This window comes from Poecilia formosa, unplaced genomic scaffold (genome assembly GCF_000485575.1).
Source record: "Poecilia formosa unplaced genomic scaffold, Poecilia_formosa-5.1.2 Scaffold39, whole genome shotgun sequence".
NCBI classification, from domain to species: Eukaryota; Metazoa; Chordata; class Actinopteri; order Cyprinodontiformes; family Poeciliidae; genus Poecilia; species Poecilia formosa.
This window is the reverse complement of record NW_006799978.1, coordinates 1,110,581-1,130,383: the sequence shown is the minus strand read 5'-3', so window position 1 is coordinate 1,130,383 and position 19,803 is coordinate 1,110,581. Positions and strand designations below refer to the sequence as shown.

General features: G+C 36.0%; 1 protein-coding gene across 2 annotated transcripts; it reads left to right on the top strand.

Annotated features, from left to right (window-relative positions):
- Positions 1-1,307: 1,307 nt before the first annotated feature.
- LOC103137318 (transmembrane anterior posterior transformation protein 1 homolog) lies at positions 1,308-17,839 on the top strand. Of its 2 annotated transcripts, XM_007551016.2 has the most exons (15): positions 1,308-1,530; positions 4,273-4,403; positions 5,168-5,286; positions 6,925-6,957; positions 9,232-9,394; positions 10,238-10,373; positions 10,747-10,844; positions 11,050-11,119; positions 11,463-11,543; positions 12,015-12,124; positions 12,211-12,270; positions 12,412-12,480; positions 12,607-12,683; positions 13,983-14,152; positions 15,628-17,839. In XM_007551016.2, the coding sequence occupies exons 1-15, from the start codon at positions 1,341-1,343 to the stop codon at positions 15,930-15,932; spliced, it is 1,812 nt and encodes a 603-aa protein (XP_007551078.1). In that variant the 5' UTR covers positions 1,308-1,340; the 3' UTR covers positions 15,933-17,839. The 2 variants fall into 2 exon arrangements, with proteins under 2 accessions (XP_007551078.1, XP_007551079.1); XM_007551017.2 differs by lacking the exon at positions 6,925-6,957.
- The last annotated feature ends 1,964 nt before the right edge of the window (positions 17,840-19,803 follow it).

Genomic DNA, 19,803 nt, shown 5'->3' with positions numbered 1-19,803 from the left:
GTACTCTCACCTTTTCACTGTTCTGCTCAAAAGAAATGCTGAACCAGATCCAGAACATATTTATTACAAAAGCCTTAATTTTCCTAAGAACTTTTGGAATGTTTCATTTTGTTAGGTGCAGAAGAAATAGTGAGCTTTTATAAGAAAAATGCTTAATGATATGCATCAGTTTGTTTTTTGTTTTTATTTCTAGATCATAGTTCTCCCACTTCTATACACGGCAAAAAAATAAATCATTGTTCACATTGCCTGTACCCTTCACACAATCTAATGGCTGAAAATGACTCATCCTTTTCCCTAAACAAGTTCTCCTTTTGCTGCCATTTTTGATTACCTTTAATGATCATTCTGAAAAACAGACCTGCTGATATTTTTACACAAAATTCGCAGAGAAGAGCAGAAGGCAATACAGAATAACATGTGCATTAAGATTTTAGATGTGCAATTTAAAATCAAGACTAAATCACTGAAAGGTCTTAAGTTTAAAAACTCTGAAGACCCTCGTTAGTGATTCATGCAATCATGTTTCTGTAAAACTTATTTTTAAAAAACATAAGCAGTATGTGTATTAACTGTGTATGCAAGTCTCTAATTGACTAGGAGGTTTGGGTGGATTCAATTTATTTATATATCAGTTTCATATGATCAATCTATGATTTAAGGTGCATAAGATGTTTGGATAATTTAGCACAATGAAACCCGAAGGCTGCTGCTTAGCTTGGTAAAGACACATTATATGTGAACATTTTCCTTTGCAGGAAGAAGCCTCGGTGCTGTTGTTGGGTAGACTTTAAATTTTGAAATATTTGACAGGACTTTGGCACCACCATGTGGAAGAGCTTGAGAATTGACACCAGAAGGAATTTATTTATTTTCTTTTTTAATTCAAATTGATGCCCTCGTCTCAAAGGTATGGAAGAACATTTCCGCCACTCTGTTAAAAAAAAAAAAAATCATTATCATTATCATTAGTATCTCATTATTTTGAGATAATATCTCATTATAATATATCTCATTATTTTGAGATACTATCTCATTATAATGAGATGCTATCTCATTATTTTGAGATACTATCTCATTATAATGAGATGCTATCTCATTATTTTGAGATACTATCTCATAATGAGATACTATCTTATTATAATGAGATAATTTTTTTTTTTAACAGAGTGGCGGAAATGGGCTTCCATAATATATTTATTTATTTTTTAAGCATGTTTTCTCAGTAACATTTAAACATGCATTTATTTCTGTATTTGTGTGATAAATATTGAATCTTCGAGTTGACGTGTCTTAGACCGACGCCGCTTTGATGACGTCATGCGTTGACCAGAGTAAAGATGGCGGACGTGTCGGGGACCGAGCTGTCAGAAGAGAAAGAAAACGAAATTGAGCTAAAGAAAAGACAGAAAAGACCTTGGGAAGAGTTTCACAGGTCGGGAAAAATCGGGATAACTCCAGAGCTTCCGGAGACGCTGGGGTTTTTCGACATTAGTGCAGTGAAGAGGGAGCAGCAGGAGGTCTCAGCAGGTAACCGTTTGGTCTACCCAGCTGTGAAGCCACAGATACAACCGTTAAACAACTTAAAGCTTTTTTTTGACTTTCTTTAGCCATTCACACTTACGTGATTCAACGACTACAACGTTTTGTCTATAGTGCAGGGGTGAGGAATCGAGCATAAATTAGCTACAAAAGCCAAAATGAGTCTACTCAGCTTGATGACAGCTGCTGAGTTTGTTTATTTACAGTGCTAGCTTAATTAACAAGCTAATAGTAAATAGCCAGCTAGTTTAAAAACAGCGAATTCAGCCATTTGGTGAAGCTATGTGTTTTCTTATTACTGTTGTATATGACATGTTTTTTTCATATTTCGTTTTCATATTTTAGGCTCCCATACCACACCGTGTTAAGCTCTACTGTTTGTGTAAAATAAATATATCTATCTATCTATAGATAGCAAAAAGGTTGTTGCTAAGGAAGCTTACTGTTTATTGTGCTTTATCCAAGTATATTAGGAAGTTCAGTGGAAGGTCAAAACAAAAAGTGTGAGGGACATATACAGTGTGTGGACTGCAGCTGAAGTCCGTGAACCAACACACAAATGTGTCCAACATTTGGGCTTCAATTCTTCGTGTTAAGCTTCTGAACCAAATAAGCTTTGGCTGGTTTCAGGAGAAAAAGAATCGTGCTGTTACACAGTGTTCAGAGTTTCATTGGAAATCGAGGACCAGGGACCTTGAAAAGAGCCAGCAGACCAAATACAAATAGCTACAGGTCCAGTTTGAAGTTTCTGGATTCTGTGATGATTTGGGGAGCCATGTCATCTGCTGTTAGTCCATCAGATGGACCAACAGCATCTTTTTTTTGTTTTGTTTTTACCATGTCTACAGTCTTTTTGAAATCCAGTTTGATTGTAAGTCTAACAAAATATATTTTTTTAATTAGGTCTAAACTATAAACTAAACAAATGCTTGAAATATGTAGCTGTAAACTTTTTGAGTTCAGTGAATATTTTTTTTATTTTATAAAACAGTTTGTTATGTACAGTTGAAACATTGTTTTCACCTCTGGGTCAAAAAAGTTTAAAGCTTTTTGACCCAAAGTTGAAAATAATATTTTATCTGTATGAAGTGTTGAAAAAATATTTCTGATCTCTTTTAAACTATTATCAAGACATTACAGTAAACTCTGACTCCTTGAATAATAACACAAAGACCTGAGAGATTATTTACTTTGAAGTCTGTTGGTACTTTATACAGCCACATAGCTTTATACCAGGTAACTCCTATGTTGCTTGAGTGTCACATCGTATTCAGAGCAGATAAAATAAGTATTGGACACATGAATATTTTTTTTAGTTTAAATATTTGTAGAACAGCCACTGATTCACTCTAGAAGAATCAAGGTAATTTATTTATTTATTTATTTGGGCATAAATCAACTTTGAGCACACGATGCCCATTGTTTCAAAGTGCTGCAGAAGGAAATGATGAACTAAAAGTTTAAATATATTTTGTTTACTTTGACTGCTCAATATGATGAAATGATGTTGGAAGATGTTGCTTCACATTGCGATAATGTTATTGGTTATGATTAACCCACTTTTCTCCATTGCAATGTCCACTGCTTGTCAGCTTTAGCATTGAGACCACTAAGAATATCCAAAAGTCCAAATACATTATTGGCATAAGGAATTTGCATACGTAAAACATGATAGCATCCAAGTAGTTCTTTGCAATATCACACACTTTGATATGGTGATGATTGCGATGTGATATGTTGTACAGCTCTACATCAAATTTATACAAAATTTCTGTTGAAATTTTAATGAACAGACCATATAACTTTAAGGTTAAGTTACAAAAAATAAATACTACTTTTTTAAAAATACTAATGTTACATTTTTATAAGTTTTAGATTTGAGGCTCTTAGTCAAAAACATAAATACTAAATGAATCAAATTAAATACTTTTCAAGTGTAAAAGAAAACAAAAGATATAAACTTTGAGTTCACCTATAAGTTGTGGTATGCTAATGTGAATTATACAGGGATCAACTGATAGCAAGTGCATCTGATATCATCTCAACACAGTTAAACAAACAGAGACAGTATAAAGTACGAAGTCATGCTGGGTTACATAATATACCAAGTTGCACAAAAACACTGTGGAAGTTATGGCATAAAGTTATGATAGACATCCTTAGAAATGTTACAGTGTAGTGACAGTTTCCTTGAGGAAACCTCTAGGAGTTGTCATTTAGGTGTTTCAATTCCATGTGCAGTTCAGACACTGGCCACAAGATACTTGCAAAATGATGTAAAATGATTATGTGCACATCAAGCCCAACAAACTCATCACTGTTTCACCTTTTTGGGGCAAAACATGCTTGACGTATTTTTGTGGCTGACGTTTGAAAAATACATTTGGTTTATTTGCATTTAGAGCAAATAAACCTTTTACTTTTTAAACTTCAACATAATCCTTTGTTTTAATTTATCATTTAATTGATTGTTGATTATTATTAATTGATTTAATCACAAAACATCATGAAGTTTTAAAATAACTGTACTTGCCAGGAGAATAATTACATAATTTTATTCAAATAAGTATTTGGTATATTTTATTTTTTGCATTGAAAAAAGCAAAGATTAATCAGTTTCAATCACTTTTTCCAGTAACATTCATGGAATTGAAATCTGATTTTGCTGACAGCTGCAATTGTCACAGACAATGTCTTTGTGATAACACTGTGGGCCTCTTGTTGTTCCAGATCCATCGTTGACGCGCTTCATTTGTACAGAACTCACCAGAGGCTACTTCCTGGAACACAATGAAGCAAAGTACACAGAGCGCAGAGAGAGGGTATATACATGCATGCGTATACCCAAGGAGCTGGAGAAGGTAGTGTACAGTAACGGTCCTGAACTATTCCCCTTGTTTCTCTTTGGCCAGTTTCATCAAGCTGCTTGTTTCTCCAGCCAAACAGAAATGTTTCTGTTATGAGCAGCCTGAAGCTCCAGTAAACTGAGTTACAGCTGAGCCATGTGACAACACAACAAATGTTCAGTGTGTACATCAGTGGATTATATGATGGGAAACTGTATCAATCTCTTGTAAACAAACCAAATATGTGATAGTTGTCATTGCAGAATCTTGCAATAAATTTTGATTCTGCCTAATTAATTAAACTATGGCGTATTACTAATAACTATAATAATTAAAAATGTGCATTGGTGATATTTTTGTAGTTGTTTTTATAATATATAATATAAATATAAATATAATGCAAGTTATTTTAATATAAACCACTATGTGCTATAGGCTGAATCAGCTAAATCAACTGAATCGTCCTGTGCAGCATTAGAATTAAACTGGAATCTGTGCAACTATATTTTTAACTAGACTGATTTAAATTAATTACAACTAAATTTCATCCATTTAATTACATATGATTTAGAATAACATTGTACTGTAAAATATTTTGATGGTACTTTTGATTTGCCGCTAAATAATCTGATCTTTATTAAATTTATGGATTATAAGATTATAGATTCTTGAATTGTTGCTTTTCAGCTCACACACATTTAATGATCACAGTGGAGGTTTTACATTCACACTGACAGCTGTTGTCTGACGTGGGGGTGTTGTTTGTTTGTTGGTTCTAGCTGATGATCTTTGGCTTCTTCCTGTGTGCCGATGCCTTCCTGTACATCTTCACCTTGCTGCCCCTCAGAGTGCTGCTGGCTCTACTTCGCCTCCTCACCCTGCCATGCTGTGGCTTCAGGTAAGATTGGAAAACATACATTATACAATACCTGAAAACAGGAATAAGAGCAAATTGTATTTCTGCACAAACTGAGTATCATTATCACCTCACAGTTAATTTTCTGTATTGGTCTTGGTTTTGTGAAAACCAGAACCACAATCTTCTCTTTAGGTCACTAGGTTCAGGAGTTTGTGTTGGGAGACACTTCCAGGATCATTTGACCTATTCCTATGTTTCTTCATATAATAACGTATCAGAAGGATTCAAATCATTTTTCATACTTCTAGATCAACTGTTAAACTGCAAATACATAACTTTAACTAAAAGTTAAGGCCACCCTCTTTCAATATTTTACAGGTGTTGTATCTGGACATAGAAAATATCTCATCAGTTCAACTTGGTTAAATCCAACATCAGATAAATATCAACACATGATCTATCACACATAATTTAAAGAAAAAAACATTTAACAGTTTAGATACTTAAGCAGTCTAAAATGTTTAATTATCCTGTAGAACCAGCTTTTGAAGCCATAACTTTCTGATTCTCTGACCTTTGCATTAGGGATATGGTCCAGACGTCTTGCTCAGATGCGTCTTTGCAAACTTAAGCTGTGCTTTTATCCTCTTGTCAGGTTTTCAACTACAGTTTTATTCATCTAATGACATGATAAATGATAAATGACCTGAACTTTCATCTTTATCAAGTCGAGAGGATGAAGCGCTTTACACTGCATTCAGTCATTCACCCATTCATGCAAATGTTCAACTAAAATATGTCAAAGTCTAAAACATTTTAACATGTACTGTATATCAGAAACAGTAAAATTAAAGGGATATCCACTTACTTTTATGCAAGCATAAATGGTAAATACAAATCATTCAGATAATTCTCTTAATTTTCAGACTGGCAATCATGTCTGTAGTTATTCCTTATTAATTTGTATAATAATAATAATAATAATAATAATAATGCACCCCTGAGCAGGATTATTTTAGTTTATTAGTAATATTAGAAATTGTGGAGTACACACTATTTAGATCAATATTATACAGCCCAGAAATGGAATCAGAATTAGAATTAGAATAACTACGAACTTAGAATCCAGAAATACTTAACAGGAACAGTCACTACTTAATTACTTTTATTTTACTGCTTTTTAGAAACTGTAACTACTCACTTTACACCAGAAAAGGACTTAGATTAGTCATTTTGCTTTTTTCTTCTTTGTCTTTCCTTTGGTTTGTTATTTTGTTTGTATTTCCTTTTAACTCATGTAAAGCACTTTGAATTGCCTTGTTGCTGAAAATGTGCTATATAAATAAAATTACCTTACTTTACCTTACCTTGTAAGAGTATAAGTTGTAAGACTTGCAAATAAAATATTAGGAATGATTATATCAGTTTTTCATAGGGCCACGCTTTGAAAACATCACTTTTCCAGAAAAGGCCAAAAACCACTAAGGAAAAATGTCTTCTTACAAAAACTCTAATAGTTTGTACACGCAAGAGCAGTTGGATGGGGGGAACAATTGTTAACAGTCCAGCTATGTCACAAAGTTATGGATAAATGTACCCTTACTCTCATGAGAGGCCCCGTGTCACATTCTGCCCCCTGTTCTGCCTATCTCTCACCTGACTGTCCCTCCCTTGCAGGGCACGCACATGCCCCTACTGCAAAAGAAGCAGGTATGCTCCCACAAGCCCATCATAGCTCCAGTAAAAGTTAGTCCTGTCCCGAACAAGCCCGTGTTTCCAGTCATCAGTCTCATCTCATCTCCATGTTTGTAAAGATACAGCCTGGCACTACACACCATGTTCTGGTCTTCAAGTTAGTTTAACTTTGTCTGCTCTGATAAAGTTCTGCTGAGCATGTTTGGCCATTTTCATCCCGTGTTAAGTGTTCGTGATACACCTACTGCTGCACTGCAGTTTGTATTGTCTGTAGCTTCATTTTCCAGTACTTAAGAGGGAGAAAAACAAAGTAATTATTTATCTCCAGTGTTAAATTATCCTGAACCACTGTACAGCAGCAGACAGACTGTTTGATACTAAAAGTTAAGCTTTTTTAACAAAAACCTCTTATTCTGCCCTTTGTGTTAAGCTTTCTTTTACATCCTCGAATGGAGGGAACTATACTCAGTAATAGTTGCTTGTAATGCTGCTTTCTGCTCTTGTAAAATGATTTGGTTTGTGAAGATGGTGCTTACAGAATGTAGATGATGCACCCCTGAGCAGGTAACCTTAAAGGCTGCAGCAATTTCAAGTCTGTGTGCTGAGAATCAAGAGCCTTCTCAGGGTCAGCACCTTGACTACCTGAATACTAAAACTGCAACATATAATGCAATGAAAGGTTGAACACTAGGTGGTGGTATAGCACCAGAAGTCCATGTCCAATGTCTTTCCCATTTCTGCAGAATTTATGTACATGGTTTTATTTGTGATATGAAGCACTTTGATATGGGGTAGTTATCCTCTAATGTTATATTGAAAACAGTCCAGATGTTCAACTGCTTCCTCAGCTGTGCATTGAGTGAGAATACAGTGATACTAATGGTTAGGCTGTTGTCAGTCTGGTGTCAGTTCAGAGGTGCAATGATTCAGCCTCTCTATTACCAGCCATGTAAATCATGTTTTTCCGTATCGTTAAAGATGCTGCTAAAGTCAGTGGAGGCATCAATGACAGTTAGAATAGTTCCTAACATTCCACCTTGGTACGGAGTGTTTAAAAAGTATGCTTTTTGTGATTTGGCAAAGAAAAAAATCACACAGAGCTGATAACTGGGTTTAGCTTTCAGAAGAGCTCAATTAACCAACTAGCAGGAGGCTGATTAGGCTCCCTCAGCATTTTCAAGGTATAGTCCCATTTCTCTGTGATAAATGAATAATTTAAACAAACTGGTCATTACCAATAAGTTCATGTCCTTAGAAGGGAAATAAATAATTTCTCTACAGTGGTGTTGCATGCTTGCATGCAAATAGACGGAACACAGCTGACATGGAAAATATGCAGAAAGTGTTCAAATTAATCTCCCCCAGCTCTTCCCAGTCGCCCCTGTCACTGTAACTAAATAACCGCTCCCATGGATTTGTCAGCTCTTCTCGTAACGTGCTCCAGAGCTGCCGCTGCCGACTACAGATATTAATAAAATAAGCTGCATGTTTGACTCACTTTATTACCCTGAAAAGACGTGCCAATGTCACTGTTGGATATGACAGTTGATGCCTGTTTGTTTTCTGTTTTAGTCATTTCTGTCCAAAATGTTGAATCCAATTTTATATCATAACTGAAACATTTTAATCAAGACCGAGGCTCAGCCACTGGTCCTGTTGGTCTGTTTGGTAGATAAGAACAGTTTGGATTTATTTCTTATACATGTACTTTAACCAGAAAAACACATTTCAAAAACAACCATATTAAAAAGACAGCTGGCTTCCAAGATAAATGTTATATAAAGGAGATAATATCTTTAATATTTCATATTGTACTTTTATTGATACCATCTGTTGTTGCTCCTGGTGTTTTATCTCATTTTGAACAGAAATGAAAATATTACTCATGTTGTATCTTGGCATCAACTTGTGAGAATCTAATCAGACAGAGATCATTCAGCCTGAGTAACCTGCAGTAATAGATGAGGCTGGGAAACATCTGTTGTCTGTTCCTTCTTGTTTTGCTGTCTTAGCCTCACTGCAAAGCATCAGCGTGGGGTAGACGAATGTGTGCATGATTCTTCAAATGGTTGGAAATATCTTCATGTTAATACTTGGTTCACGTGTGCGTTTGTCAGCACGCATTACATTGCGGTGTGAACATATTTACTCATGCATGTTTGATTTTGGGAGATACAGAACAGCTTGCAGCTCAGCATGCATCAGGGCATTAAATAACACAAGTCTGCATGTCGGTACAGGAAATAGATGCTGAGTTTTCTGAGTGGGTCCCTGTGTCTGTGTGAACAGCGGGTCACGACTGCTGCAGCCAGCGCAGGTTTGTGATATGCTGAAGGGGCTGATCCTGGTGCTGTGCTTCTCCATGATGCACTACGTGGATTACTCCATGATGTATCACCTGATCAGAGGACAGTCCGTCATCAAGCTCTACATCATCTACAACATGTTGGAGGTACTTTACACTGTAAACACTGAAAAACAAAAATCAGTGATGCTACACTGTTGTTTTATTTATAACTCTTAAAATCCGTTCCATTGCATGATATCGATAAGGAAGAAAATAAAGTATTTATTTGCAGAGTCATTTTAAATAAATCTCTAGTATTTAAAAATATATATATATATTTTACAAGGAAAAGTGTGCTTCAAAGCTGACATACTGAACAGAGTTTGCCTCTATAACAAAAAGTAGCTTTCTTTCAAATAGCTTTTTACATCTAATACTTAAATTTCTCAGCTACATTCTCTCTCCCTTAGTAGAAGTTTGATCAATTCACTGATCAAAACAGATTAGACTTTGGGGTTCTGAGGATCGAGCTGAACATCATCTGATTTTGGTAAATAGACTCAGATTTCTGAGTACATCTAGTATTTATTTCTTGGCAAACACAATGATGTTTTTTGAAGTTCAGAGATTAAATGTTAAATAATTGAGGCTTGTGATTCTTAAATTCTCTTTAGACTCACGTACCTTTTCAGTAGTAGGACATCTAATAAAAGTTTGATTCATGGCTGAATAAATTGACAAGTCATGTTTAGCAATGTGAGCTACTTCTTTGCACCCACAAAATAAACCTTTCGTCTTTGTGTGGAAAGCAAGCATCACAGGCAGACTGTAGTTCTTTCCATATTTGATGCTCCGAAGCACTTTATATGAAAGTTACTCATGTCTGGACTGAGGTGGTTCTGTGATTTAACAGAAAAAACTAATAGTTCACTAGTCAACATCATTAAGGTTACATTTTCTGTCTAAAGCTTGTCGAACTTCATTTCCAACCTGTTTTTCCTTTATAAGGTTGCAGATCGCCTCTTCTCGTCTTTTGGTCAAGACATTCTGGATGCTCTGTACTGGACGGCCACTGAACCCAAAGAACGCAAAAGAGACAGTATAGGAGTTATCCCTCACTTTTTTATGGCTGTCTTTTATGTCTGTATCCTTCCATTTTGTCTTCATGTTGAACCCAAAAGCTTTTGAAATATGACCCCTTTTATTTATTCTTTAAAGCAACAGTGATGCACATGGTCATACACTAGGTAAATGAGTATTCTGTAACATCCATATTCTTAGTTATTTGAAATTTATTATCAAATATGGTATACCAAAGGCAGGACAAATCAACATTTTTGGACTTAAACAACATTTGTTTATGCCTGTTGCTTCAGCACCTGAGCCATCTCCAAATATTATTGAAATAATAGACTTACAGTTTCTGGTTTAGTTTAGAAGTCTTATTCCTAACCATTGCTTTTATTTAACTTGATTTATTTTTAAAAAGGTGTTTTTCCTGAGTATTTCTTCCTCAGTTCTTCATTCCATCCTAATCATGGTCCAAGCCTCCACTCTGAATGTTGCCTTCAACTCGCACAACAAGTCTCTGCTTACCATTATGATGTCCAACAATGTCAGTGCTCACAGATACACATACAACAAAAAGAAATTCTAACGCATTTACCTAAAATATTTGTCCAAGTAGCAATGCACTAAAAGTATTTGTATGTTGATATATTCAGCTTGCTGATGTTGAAACCTGACTCTTGTAGCTACAACATTGTATTTTTATACAGTATAGATTTGATGCTCCAATATGTGTGTTTTATAAATCTCAGTTTGTGGAGATCAAGGGAAGCGTCTTCAAGAAATTTGAGAAGAACAATTTATTTCAAATGTCTAACAGTGGTAAGTTTTTCATCACCACACTGCACATCATTTTTCGTTGACCTCTGTCTTTCATAACAGTTTGTTGCATTGGTCAGCTCTGCTTTCAGCTATAGGTGTTTGATAGCTTACTCAACACCTGTAGCTACAACATGTATGATATGGAAGCCTTCACAGTTAGCTGAAGGCTTCCAAAACTAGCTTAATTAGAAAAGTGCATTTGTTTATTTTTGGCTTCCTTGTTACACATGGCAAAAAAAAAAAAAAAGATAAAAATGGCACCTGACTTCCTGTGAACTGTTTTAATGAGCCCATTTCACATTTTTTACTCTACTTAATTAGCAGCTTTTATTTTATCTTTCAGATATAAAAGAACGGTTTACCAGCTATGTTCTCCTCCTCATCGTCTGTCTCAGGAATATGGAGCAGTTTTCATGGAACCCAGGTAATTATTTGTTTTCCCTGTAAACTAAGTTTTTATTAAAATTTAAAATGCAATAAACACAAAACTGCATCATTTCACTTTTGCAATAAATATAACACATTGACAGTATTTCTGTGCCAGCACTGATGTTGCTGCTTGCCTTGAATAAAGATTTGACAGTTATCCTGAGCAGTTGCTTTCTGTCTATTCCCACTGACCGACTGTAGTACTTTGGGGAGTTTCTCCCAGAATCTTCAGTCAACAAGGCAGTAAAGTCAGAGATGAGAGCTGGGCGTTACTGTTTGACAGCTTTCTGACACTCAACTCCTCCTGCCAGTCTCAAACACAAACTCCCTGTCAGTGACAGACATTGACTGTCAGCTGAAATGTTAACACTTTAAAGCAGCACACTTCTCATTTTGCATTCATTCTGTGTTCATCCTCTGATACACCAAGATGGATTTGCTCAGACATGACATTTTTTCTCCTCAGACCACCTGTGGATGTTGTTCCCTGATGTCTTTATGGTCGTCATGTCTGAAGTTGCTGTTGACATCATTAAACATGCATTCATCACAAAGTTCAACGACATCACAGCAGATGTAAGAAACAAGCCAGCAGCAAAATAACACATTTACGCATCGCTTATTGAACAAAGTTTCTAACCGGCCACATGCATGTCCTCCAGGTGTACAGTGAATACAGAGCCAGTCTGGCCTTCGATCTTGTTAGCAGTCGACAAAAGAACGTATGATTTTCTTTTTTTAATTTATTTACTTTTTTGGTTGTTTGTTTTCATATCATTGTAATTATTTTGTTACATCATAAAACTCATGCAGCTAACAGATTCTCATGTCAAGAGATGTAACCTTTGCCTGTCACTGTGCAGGCCTACACTGACTATAGTGACTCAGTGGCCCGGAGGATGGGCTTCATCCCTCTGCCGCTGGCTGTCCTGGTGAGTGACAACAGTCTGTTACCCTAAACTGACTCAAACCCTTTAGAGTAACGGTCCAAATACTAGCTTTTAGATCTTTTGATTTTTGGATTAAACTGATTTTGGAATGTTTTGCTGTTTTTTCAGCTAATCCGAGTGGTGATGAGTTCTGTGAAGGTACAGGGGGCTCTGTCATACACATGTGTGTTCCTCTTTTATCTTGGGTAAGCCTTTAATTTTGCTCTGCTTGTTTTCTTCTGCTTTTATATGGCAAATTATATCCCTATTGCCAAAATGAGAGCTAGTAACCACAATATTGTGATGAAAGTTTTTACAAATTTAGCAAATGCTTTAAAAAAACAAACAAACAAAAAAAACATAAAAATATGCAATTGTTAGACTCTTGACTTGCTCTCGGCGCTTGATGAGGACACACTGAAACATCTGTGGTTATATAAGCATGAACACCGTAGCTGACTTCCCACTGGGCTCTTCCCATTGAAGAATTCACTTCAGGAATAAGAACACATTGTTGTCATCTCTGGCCTTCCCTTTCCTCTGGTTTAAAAATAGCCCTTGTTTGAGTAGATCGCTGTGCCTTGGCAAAGATTTAGCTGACACAATCTCAGTTCCAAATGGCCTGTCACAGCAAGCGTTGCTCCACAGACCCAAATGTGTCCGTCTTCCACTCATCAGTGTCAGAGTCGAAGCTCTGCAAAGAAAAGCGTTCTGCACATCAGCATGCGGGTGTGAAAGATGAGGCTTGAATGGTGGTGATTGCTTACAATCATTAGGCTCCATTTTAAGGAAGAATTATTACCAGTGCATCTCAACAAATTACATTTTGTGTAAAAAAAATATTTATTTAAATAATTAAATAAATTAACTAGCATTATATAGACTTACATTCTGTTTATTTTTGATGACATTTGGTTACAGCTGAGGAAAACCCAAAATTCAGTTTCTCAGACAATAGGAATATTACATAATACCATTTTTTAATTTTTTTTAAAGGATATTTGAAGCAGGTGACTCTTTCAGAACTGACCTGAACCGAAGTTCACACTTTGCGAATCTCTCTTAAACTTCTCAAAGGTCGTTGTCTCACAGTCCTCTGAATTAGGGGTTTCAACCTTGAGGACTGAAACCTTTTGTTGGGTTCCTTGTCCAACACCCTCATCAAAAGGCTCAATTTTCTCTTCAGCAAGCAGTCAAATTGTACAGACCTCTGCTAATGTCCTAATTAATAGAATCAGGTGTATTTAAGCAGAGTCACCTTTGAAGTTGCAGAATGTTGAGTAATATTCCAAGTAACTCACTTCTAAAATTTTAAAAGGTTCATGTTTTAAACTTAATTACTGAAACAAACATTTTGATTGAATTTTAAAATGTTAAGATGCTTCTGTAAGTTTAGCACATCCTAGTTTTGCTTGATTTATTATGTTTTTAGCAATTTATTTCTTTGTGCCAATAAAATGTAAAATATTGTAATATTGTTTCCTTTGTTGCTGCTCTTCTTGTAGGATGGTTACTCTGAAAGTTTTAAACAGTATCGTGCTGCTGGGGAAGTCTTGTGTTTATGTCAAGAGAGCCAACATGGAGGACAAACTGTTTGAGAGGCCACCGACCGCTCCGTCCTTCTCTGCAAAGAGTCCCAGCAAATCTGACCCACGTAGATGCACTAAATCTTCAGGTAAGCAAAGCTTTTCACATCAAGTTAATTTTTATTAAAGTGCACGTATTCAGAGAAGATGAAGGGATCTCTCATAAAAGTTATTGAAGTTTTATGTTGTAAAATATGGACAAAAACACAACATGAGGTTTATCTTGTGCATTGCATTTTATTTGTTGCTAAAAAACAAGTGTTGTCTCAACTTTGTAAAAATTTCCAATTATTTTTTTAAGTGAAAAGTCTGATCATTTTTTTCTGTTCTCCGACGTAAAATCCAAACAGTTTAAGTTCACTGGAACTGTGACACTAATAACTGAATGTTTATTAAAAACTTACATTGAGCCAACTTTTTTATAAAAAGAGGAAATGATTGCCATGTACTATTCATTTTGTGAGTTCTAACTCTTTGGAAAAATGTTTGAAATCGCTGTTGGACCAGCAAAACCATTTACAAAAACACATCAATACATCTGGTATTTATATATAGTCTAAACATCTTATTTTTATTTTAAAACAATGCAAATACTTTTCTCTGACAACCAGAATCAATAGGTTGGTGGATTGCAGTTCTGTTTATGAAAGCAGTTATTTATATGTGCAGCTGGCAACCAAGACATCCTGAAATGAGGCAGTGTCTCTCCTGCCAAGTCTCTTATCAGTTTTGCGCAGTTCTTTCAAAAATGTCTTATTGTGTTTATTCTCAGAATGATTTTTCTCATGATACTACTCCTTGTGCTCTCAGAGTGAAATAGTTCACACTGTTTTCTTTCTACAAAACACAATACTTCATAATGAGATCTGTGCTGTCCTTTGATTTATTCAAGATTACATTTTCTGGATAAACTAGAATCATTTTAATCAGCCATCTTGGTGGAGGTCAGCCAAGTTGTGGAAATAACTACTTTTTATTTTCCAAGCTGGTTTCTCCAGGAGGAGGGATAAAAAATATTAATATAAAAAAATCACCTTACTGTGGTTCCCCAAAAGAAAGGAAGCAAACATGTAAAGATAAAATAAATTTTGTACTTGTTTGCAAGCTAAACCACCCAGTCTCTCTTAGCTTTTAGCTGTAGTTTGAATCTTCAGGAAGAGAGATGCAGGTTTTATAGCTGAATTTTTGGCCATTATTAGTCAGTCAACTGCAGCATGAAGGGTTTATTAATATATCAACTTCTTTGTGTAATCAGTAGACAAAGATGCCAAAAATGGCAACAATTTGCCTTTTTGCAAACAACTTGACAGATTGCATTGACTTGCTCTAGTCTGCCGTGGTTGCCTGGCAACAAGAACCCTGTACAAAGTCATCAGATGATCTATGTCCACTGCCTTTTTGTTTTTATTCTGAGCAAAGCTGATTTAGCTTGACAAGCATAACAACATTTTAAGTTATAATATAAAGTTATTATTGGAAAATTCAAGTCTTTCTAGACAACAACTGTGTACAAAATACATTTTCAGAGAAAAGCAGTTTATACGCTTCATCCTTTGTCATTCAGGTGAATCCATTGTGGATCAGATTCCTGCCACACCTTGCAGCCCTCCGACCTCCTCATTACCCTCTGTGACCACCCAGCCGGCTCCCCGGTCTGACTTGTTTCTCCCTCCCCCCACTGACGCCTCACCTGCGACAGCAGACAGCTGTCCTTCGACCTCAGAACCCCAATCTGACACTGAACCACCAACAGCTTCACCTTTACAGGAAGAGGAGGCAGACGAAGCCTCCGATATGAACCACAGAGCTCCCAATAAAGACCTGCTGGAGATCGACCGCTTCACAATCTGTGGCAACCGAATCGACTGACCAGCAGCAGCCACCGATGTAGCAAGTAAACCACTCAGGTATAGCGGAGAGCGCAGGCTCTCAGCCAGATCCTCCACACGGAAAGCAGAGTATTTATTGGCAATATGATAAGTTATTGTTACCAGGGACACAGTGTCAGGCAGATCTGCTGTGGTCGATGCCTCAGGTCAAGAAGTTTGACGAAGAACACTTCAGGTGTCTGATAAACAGCAGGAGACAGAAAGTGTGAGTGTGGCAGCCGAGTCGTCGGGACAATCTGCCAATTGTTTGTGTGTGTGTGGGTGTGTGTCTATGTGTGAAAGAAAACAACAGTGTGTGTGAGTGTGACAGCACACAAGCACTTCCTGATTGAGCAGCTGTGGGACCAGAAGGAGAGAAATGTCTCTCCACAGACAGAAAACAAACTAAAACCACAGATTTTTAAAGCAAGCGTCAGAATATTCATTTTGTATAAGAAAACATGCTGAGGTATCAACATATTGGCTTTCAAGACTAAGTGATTATTTTAGGCATTTATATTGAGATGGTGTTGCAAACAGAAAAACAGGAAAGATATTTTTGCACACATAAGTCAGTATGTTATTCGGTTTATTGAGGATAATAAAATGTGGATTACAGAAAACTACATGAAATTTATAAATCAAAACATGAGAATCAGCAAACATGAAACCCAAAGTAAAAAAACAACATTCTTTTGAACTGTTGGCCTTAAGAGGGGCGTTTTGTTTACATCATTATATCATTAGCACCTTCACTAACTTACTGAACCCCATCCTGCTGACGTTAACTCAGCAGCTTCTGTCGGTCCCTGACTCAGCAGATGGAGACCAAAGGTCGAGGATGCAGCGGCGCAGTTACATCTATAATGTCACTTTTATATGAACAAAGTCATTCAATATTATCATCTTCAATGTCTTGTTATCCATTAAGACGGGATATGACTGAGTGAGGCGCCTCCTCTGGAATGTACCAAGTTAGTTTCTAATTCTTTTGGTCTTGAATGTTTGCACTGATGGACTATTAAATTATATCGGGTCATGTTTCACATAAACTCAGCTGATGTTTCCATAGGAACATCTTAGAAAGATAGAAGCAATATTTCCACGACAGAATGCCTTTTTTTTTTTGCATGTGTGCTTTAAAACCTGTGATTTGACTGACTTTAAGAAATTATTGTAAACCATTTTTTATTGTGATTAAAACATATGATAAATATGTAGAGTATATAAAAACTGTTTGTTTATAATTAAATGTAAGGACAGTATAAAAATCCCAACTTGATTATATTTTTATGATAGAAAGTCAAGCAAAGCCCTTCAGTTTTATCAGAAATGTATCAGTTTCAAAAGTAATGCAGATATGGTTTGATTTGCTTTCTGGTTTCATCCATTATTACACATTTAATTTGTATAAAATATTTTCACTGAAACACGATTTCAAAAGAACTGTTGGCTTAGGAAACAAAAAATGTACTTGGAACAAGGATGTACAGACAAATGTTGAATATTGTTTAAGCAGAAAAAATTTTAGGTTAATGTGTAAGGGCAAAGTGTTGATTTACAATGTCCTTTTCCATCATAATAAGGAATATGGTTCTACTTGGGGAACTGTAAATGACTCAAATGTTCCGTGTGAAATGTGATTCCTCAAACTATCGCGTGGTTCTCTCAGAGGGCCAGAACTCCCCGTGTTTTGTTCAGAGTCGTCCAAACTCTTTGTTTGTTTACAGTGAAGGACAGCCGAACTCAGGCGGCCGGAGCTGAGATCAACAGAACTGATGAAGTGGAGTGTTTTTATGTCCAGTACACTGCCTGCTCTGTTTCATTAGTTTAGATTTATATTTAATTCATACCTTGATAATGAATGAAATTGCCTTTTTGGAATAATAAAAGTGTATTTTTTTTTTTAAATGGTGATCGCAAATGTTTCCTTTAAACAACAATATGGAAAGGAGTAACTGTGAACAGCAGCTTTTTTTGCCGCTGTAGCTCTGAAGTAAACAAAAAAAATCTAATTTGGTAATCATTGGAGAATTACATCAATCAGTAATCAGAAAGATTAGAAAACTGATTAAAAAAAAAAAAAAGTCCACCGATATGTCTCCAAAAGCCTAAAGGAAGGTTTTGGAACGGCCTACTTAAAGTCTGGACTTACATGCGATTGCAGTAATGCAGCATGAAAAAAACATTTATTTTTGTAACATACATATAATACAGAGTTGTCTTTTTTCCTCTGATGAGATTACATATATACAACAGAAGCCTCTGTGATGTGGTGTTAAAACAGCTTTAATCATGACCAGAAACAACAACATGTGATTTACTATGGGTCTAGCACATTTCACTCAGTGACCAGGATCATGCAGTTTTTACTTTAACTAGTAAATAACGCCAAAGTTAAGTAGGAGATTATCAGAATAAACTCTGACTAAAAAGCATGATACTTTTGTAAAGAATAAGCAGGTTTAGAAGAATAAGCAGGTTTAGAAGATGGCTTGATGAATGGATATTTGGAATATCTCTGCAAACTATGGCTTTAGCTAAAGGAAACAAGAACTGGGGGAAAAGGAAGAGCTGTCAAAAGTTCAGTGAAACACTTTAAAAACACTTAAAATTACATTAAGCAATAGTAGGGTAGGATAAAAAAAATGAAGCAATACAGCTGTTTCAGCAATACAGCTGCATATCATATCAAATCACTACAATGGCTAAATTATAGTTTAAAATCAGACTGATTCTTATACTTCTGGAGATGTTGACAGCCTGACAGTTTGGAAAACCAGATTTAAAAAAACAAAAGGACTGAGGCTGCCAGTGCACTCACAAAGTTGGAACAGTGGTTTATATTTTCAACTTCCCGTTTGGATGATGACCTCATCTTTATCTGCACACTGTCTGTTTGGAAGCGGAGGTCAGGCAGAGTAAATCTGGACCAGACATTCTTAGAGGGATAATCTCCTTACACTGCCGAGAGCTGAGGCAAGGTGCAGCCCTGTTGCAGCTTCCAGTAGGGCGACAGGTTTAGTCGTAGGTTATTTAGATAAATTCCAGCAGTGGTCTGAATGGGTAGAAAAAGAACTTTAAAAAAGAAGTCGAAATAATCAGGAAAGATGTTAAAATATTGTTAATTAGAGGCATTTTTAGTCAAACCAGACAGTATCTGTGACTTAAATCCAAGTTAAGTCATCTGTTCCAACACAGGGTCTAAAACATATCTTTTAGCAGTGAGACCATTCTGCAGGTTTAATAAGCTTTTGTTATGTGTAAAGAAATATGATCACAGTCGACTAACAGACATTTTTAAGCCAGGGTTGAGGCCTGATGTTCTCCACAGTCAGAACAAAGCTCTTATTGTACTGAGAAAAGTCCACCGAAACAGCATCAGCAATCATACCAGTAAGCCAGGTATCACCATGGCTACAGTAGCATCTGTTAGGAGGAAAAGAAAAGTTGAGGACCTGGTATAATTGACATGTGCACACAATGCAGTCAAGATGAAAGAAGTCAAAACCCGTTATTGGAAACAAAAATGTCAATCTGGAAGTGTCCTTAACACATAAACATCACAACAGGAAGTCAAAATGTATTAAATTAATAAAATAAAAGATTATTCTAATAAAATACTGCATAAGTTCCTCTTCAATGGTTGGAAATTTGTAACTGAGAGGTATAATTAGGTGGGGTCTTCAGTCCTAAAACATTTGAATCATTTTGGTCATAAATGATTGTAAAATTTAACAATTTTTTAAAGATCCTGCTGTCTCTGTTTCCTGCTGGCTCTGTCTCCCACATAGTTATCCACAAACAGCTAAAACCCTCTTTAAAAACACTTATCACTTCTTGTTTTAATTGTTCACACATGAAATATACCT

Excerpts from the sequence above, each read along its gene's own strand:
- LOC103137318 (XM_007551016.2), top strand. The coding sequence starts at position 1,341 with ATGGCGGACGTGTCGGGGACCGAGCTGTCAGAAGAGAAAGAAAACGAA. Across the intron at positions 6,958-9,231 it reads CCCTACTGCAAAAGAAGCAG|CGGGTCACGACTGCTGCAGC; the intron begins GTATGCTCCCAC and ends CTGTGTGAACAG. Across the intron at positions 11,120-11,462 it reads ATTTCAAATGTCTAACAGTG|ATATAAAAGAACGGTTTACC; the intron begins GTAAGTTTTTCA and ends TTTATCTTTCAG.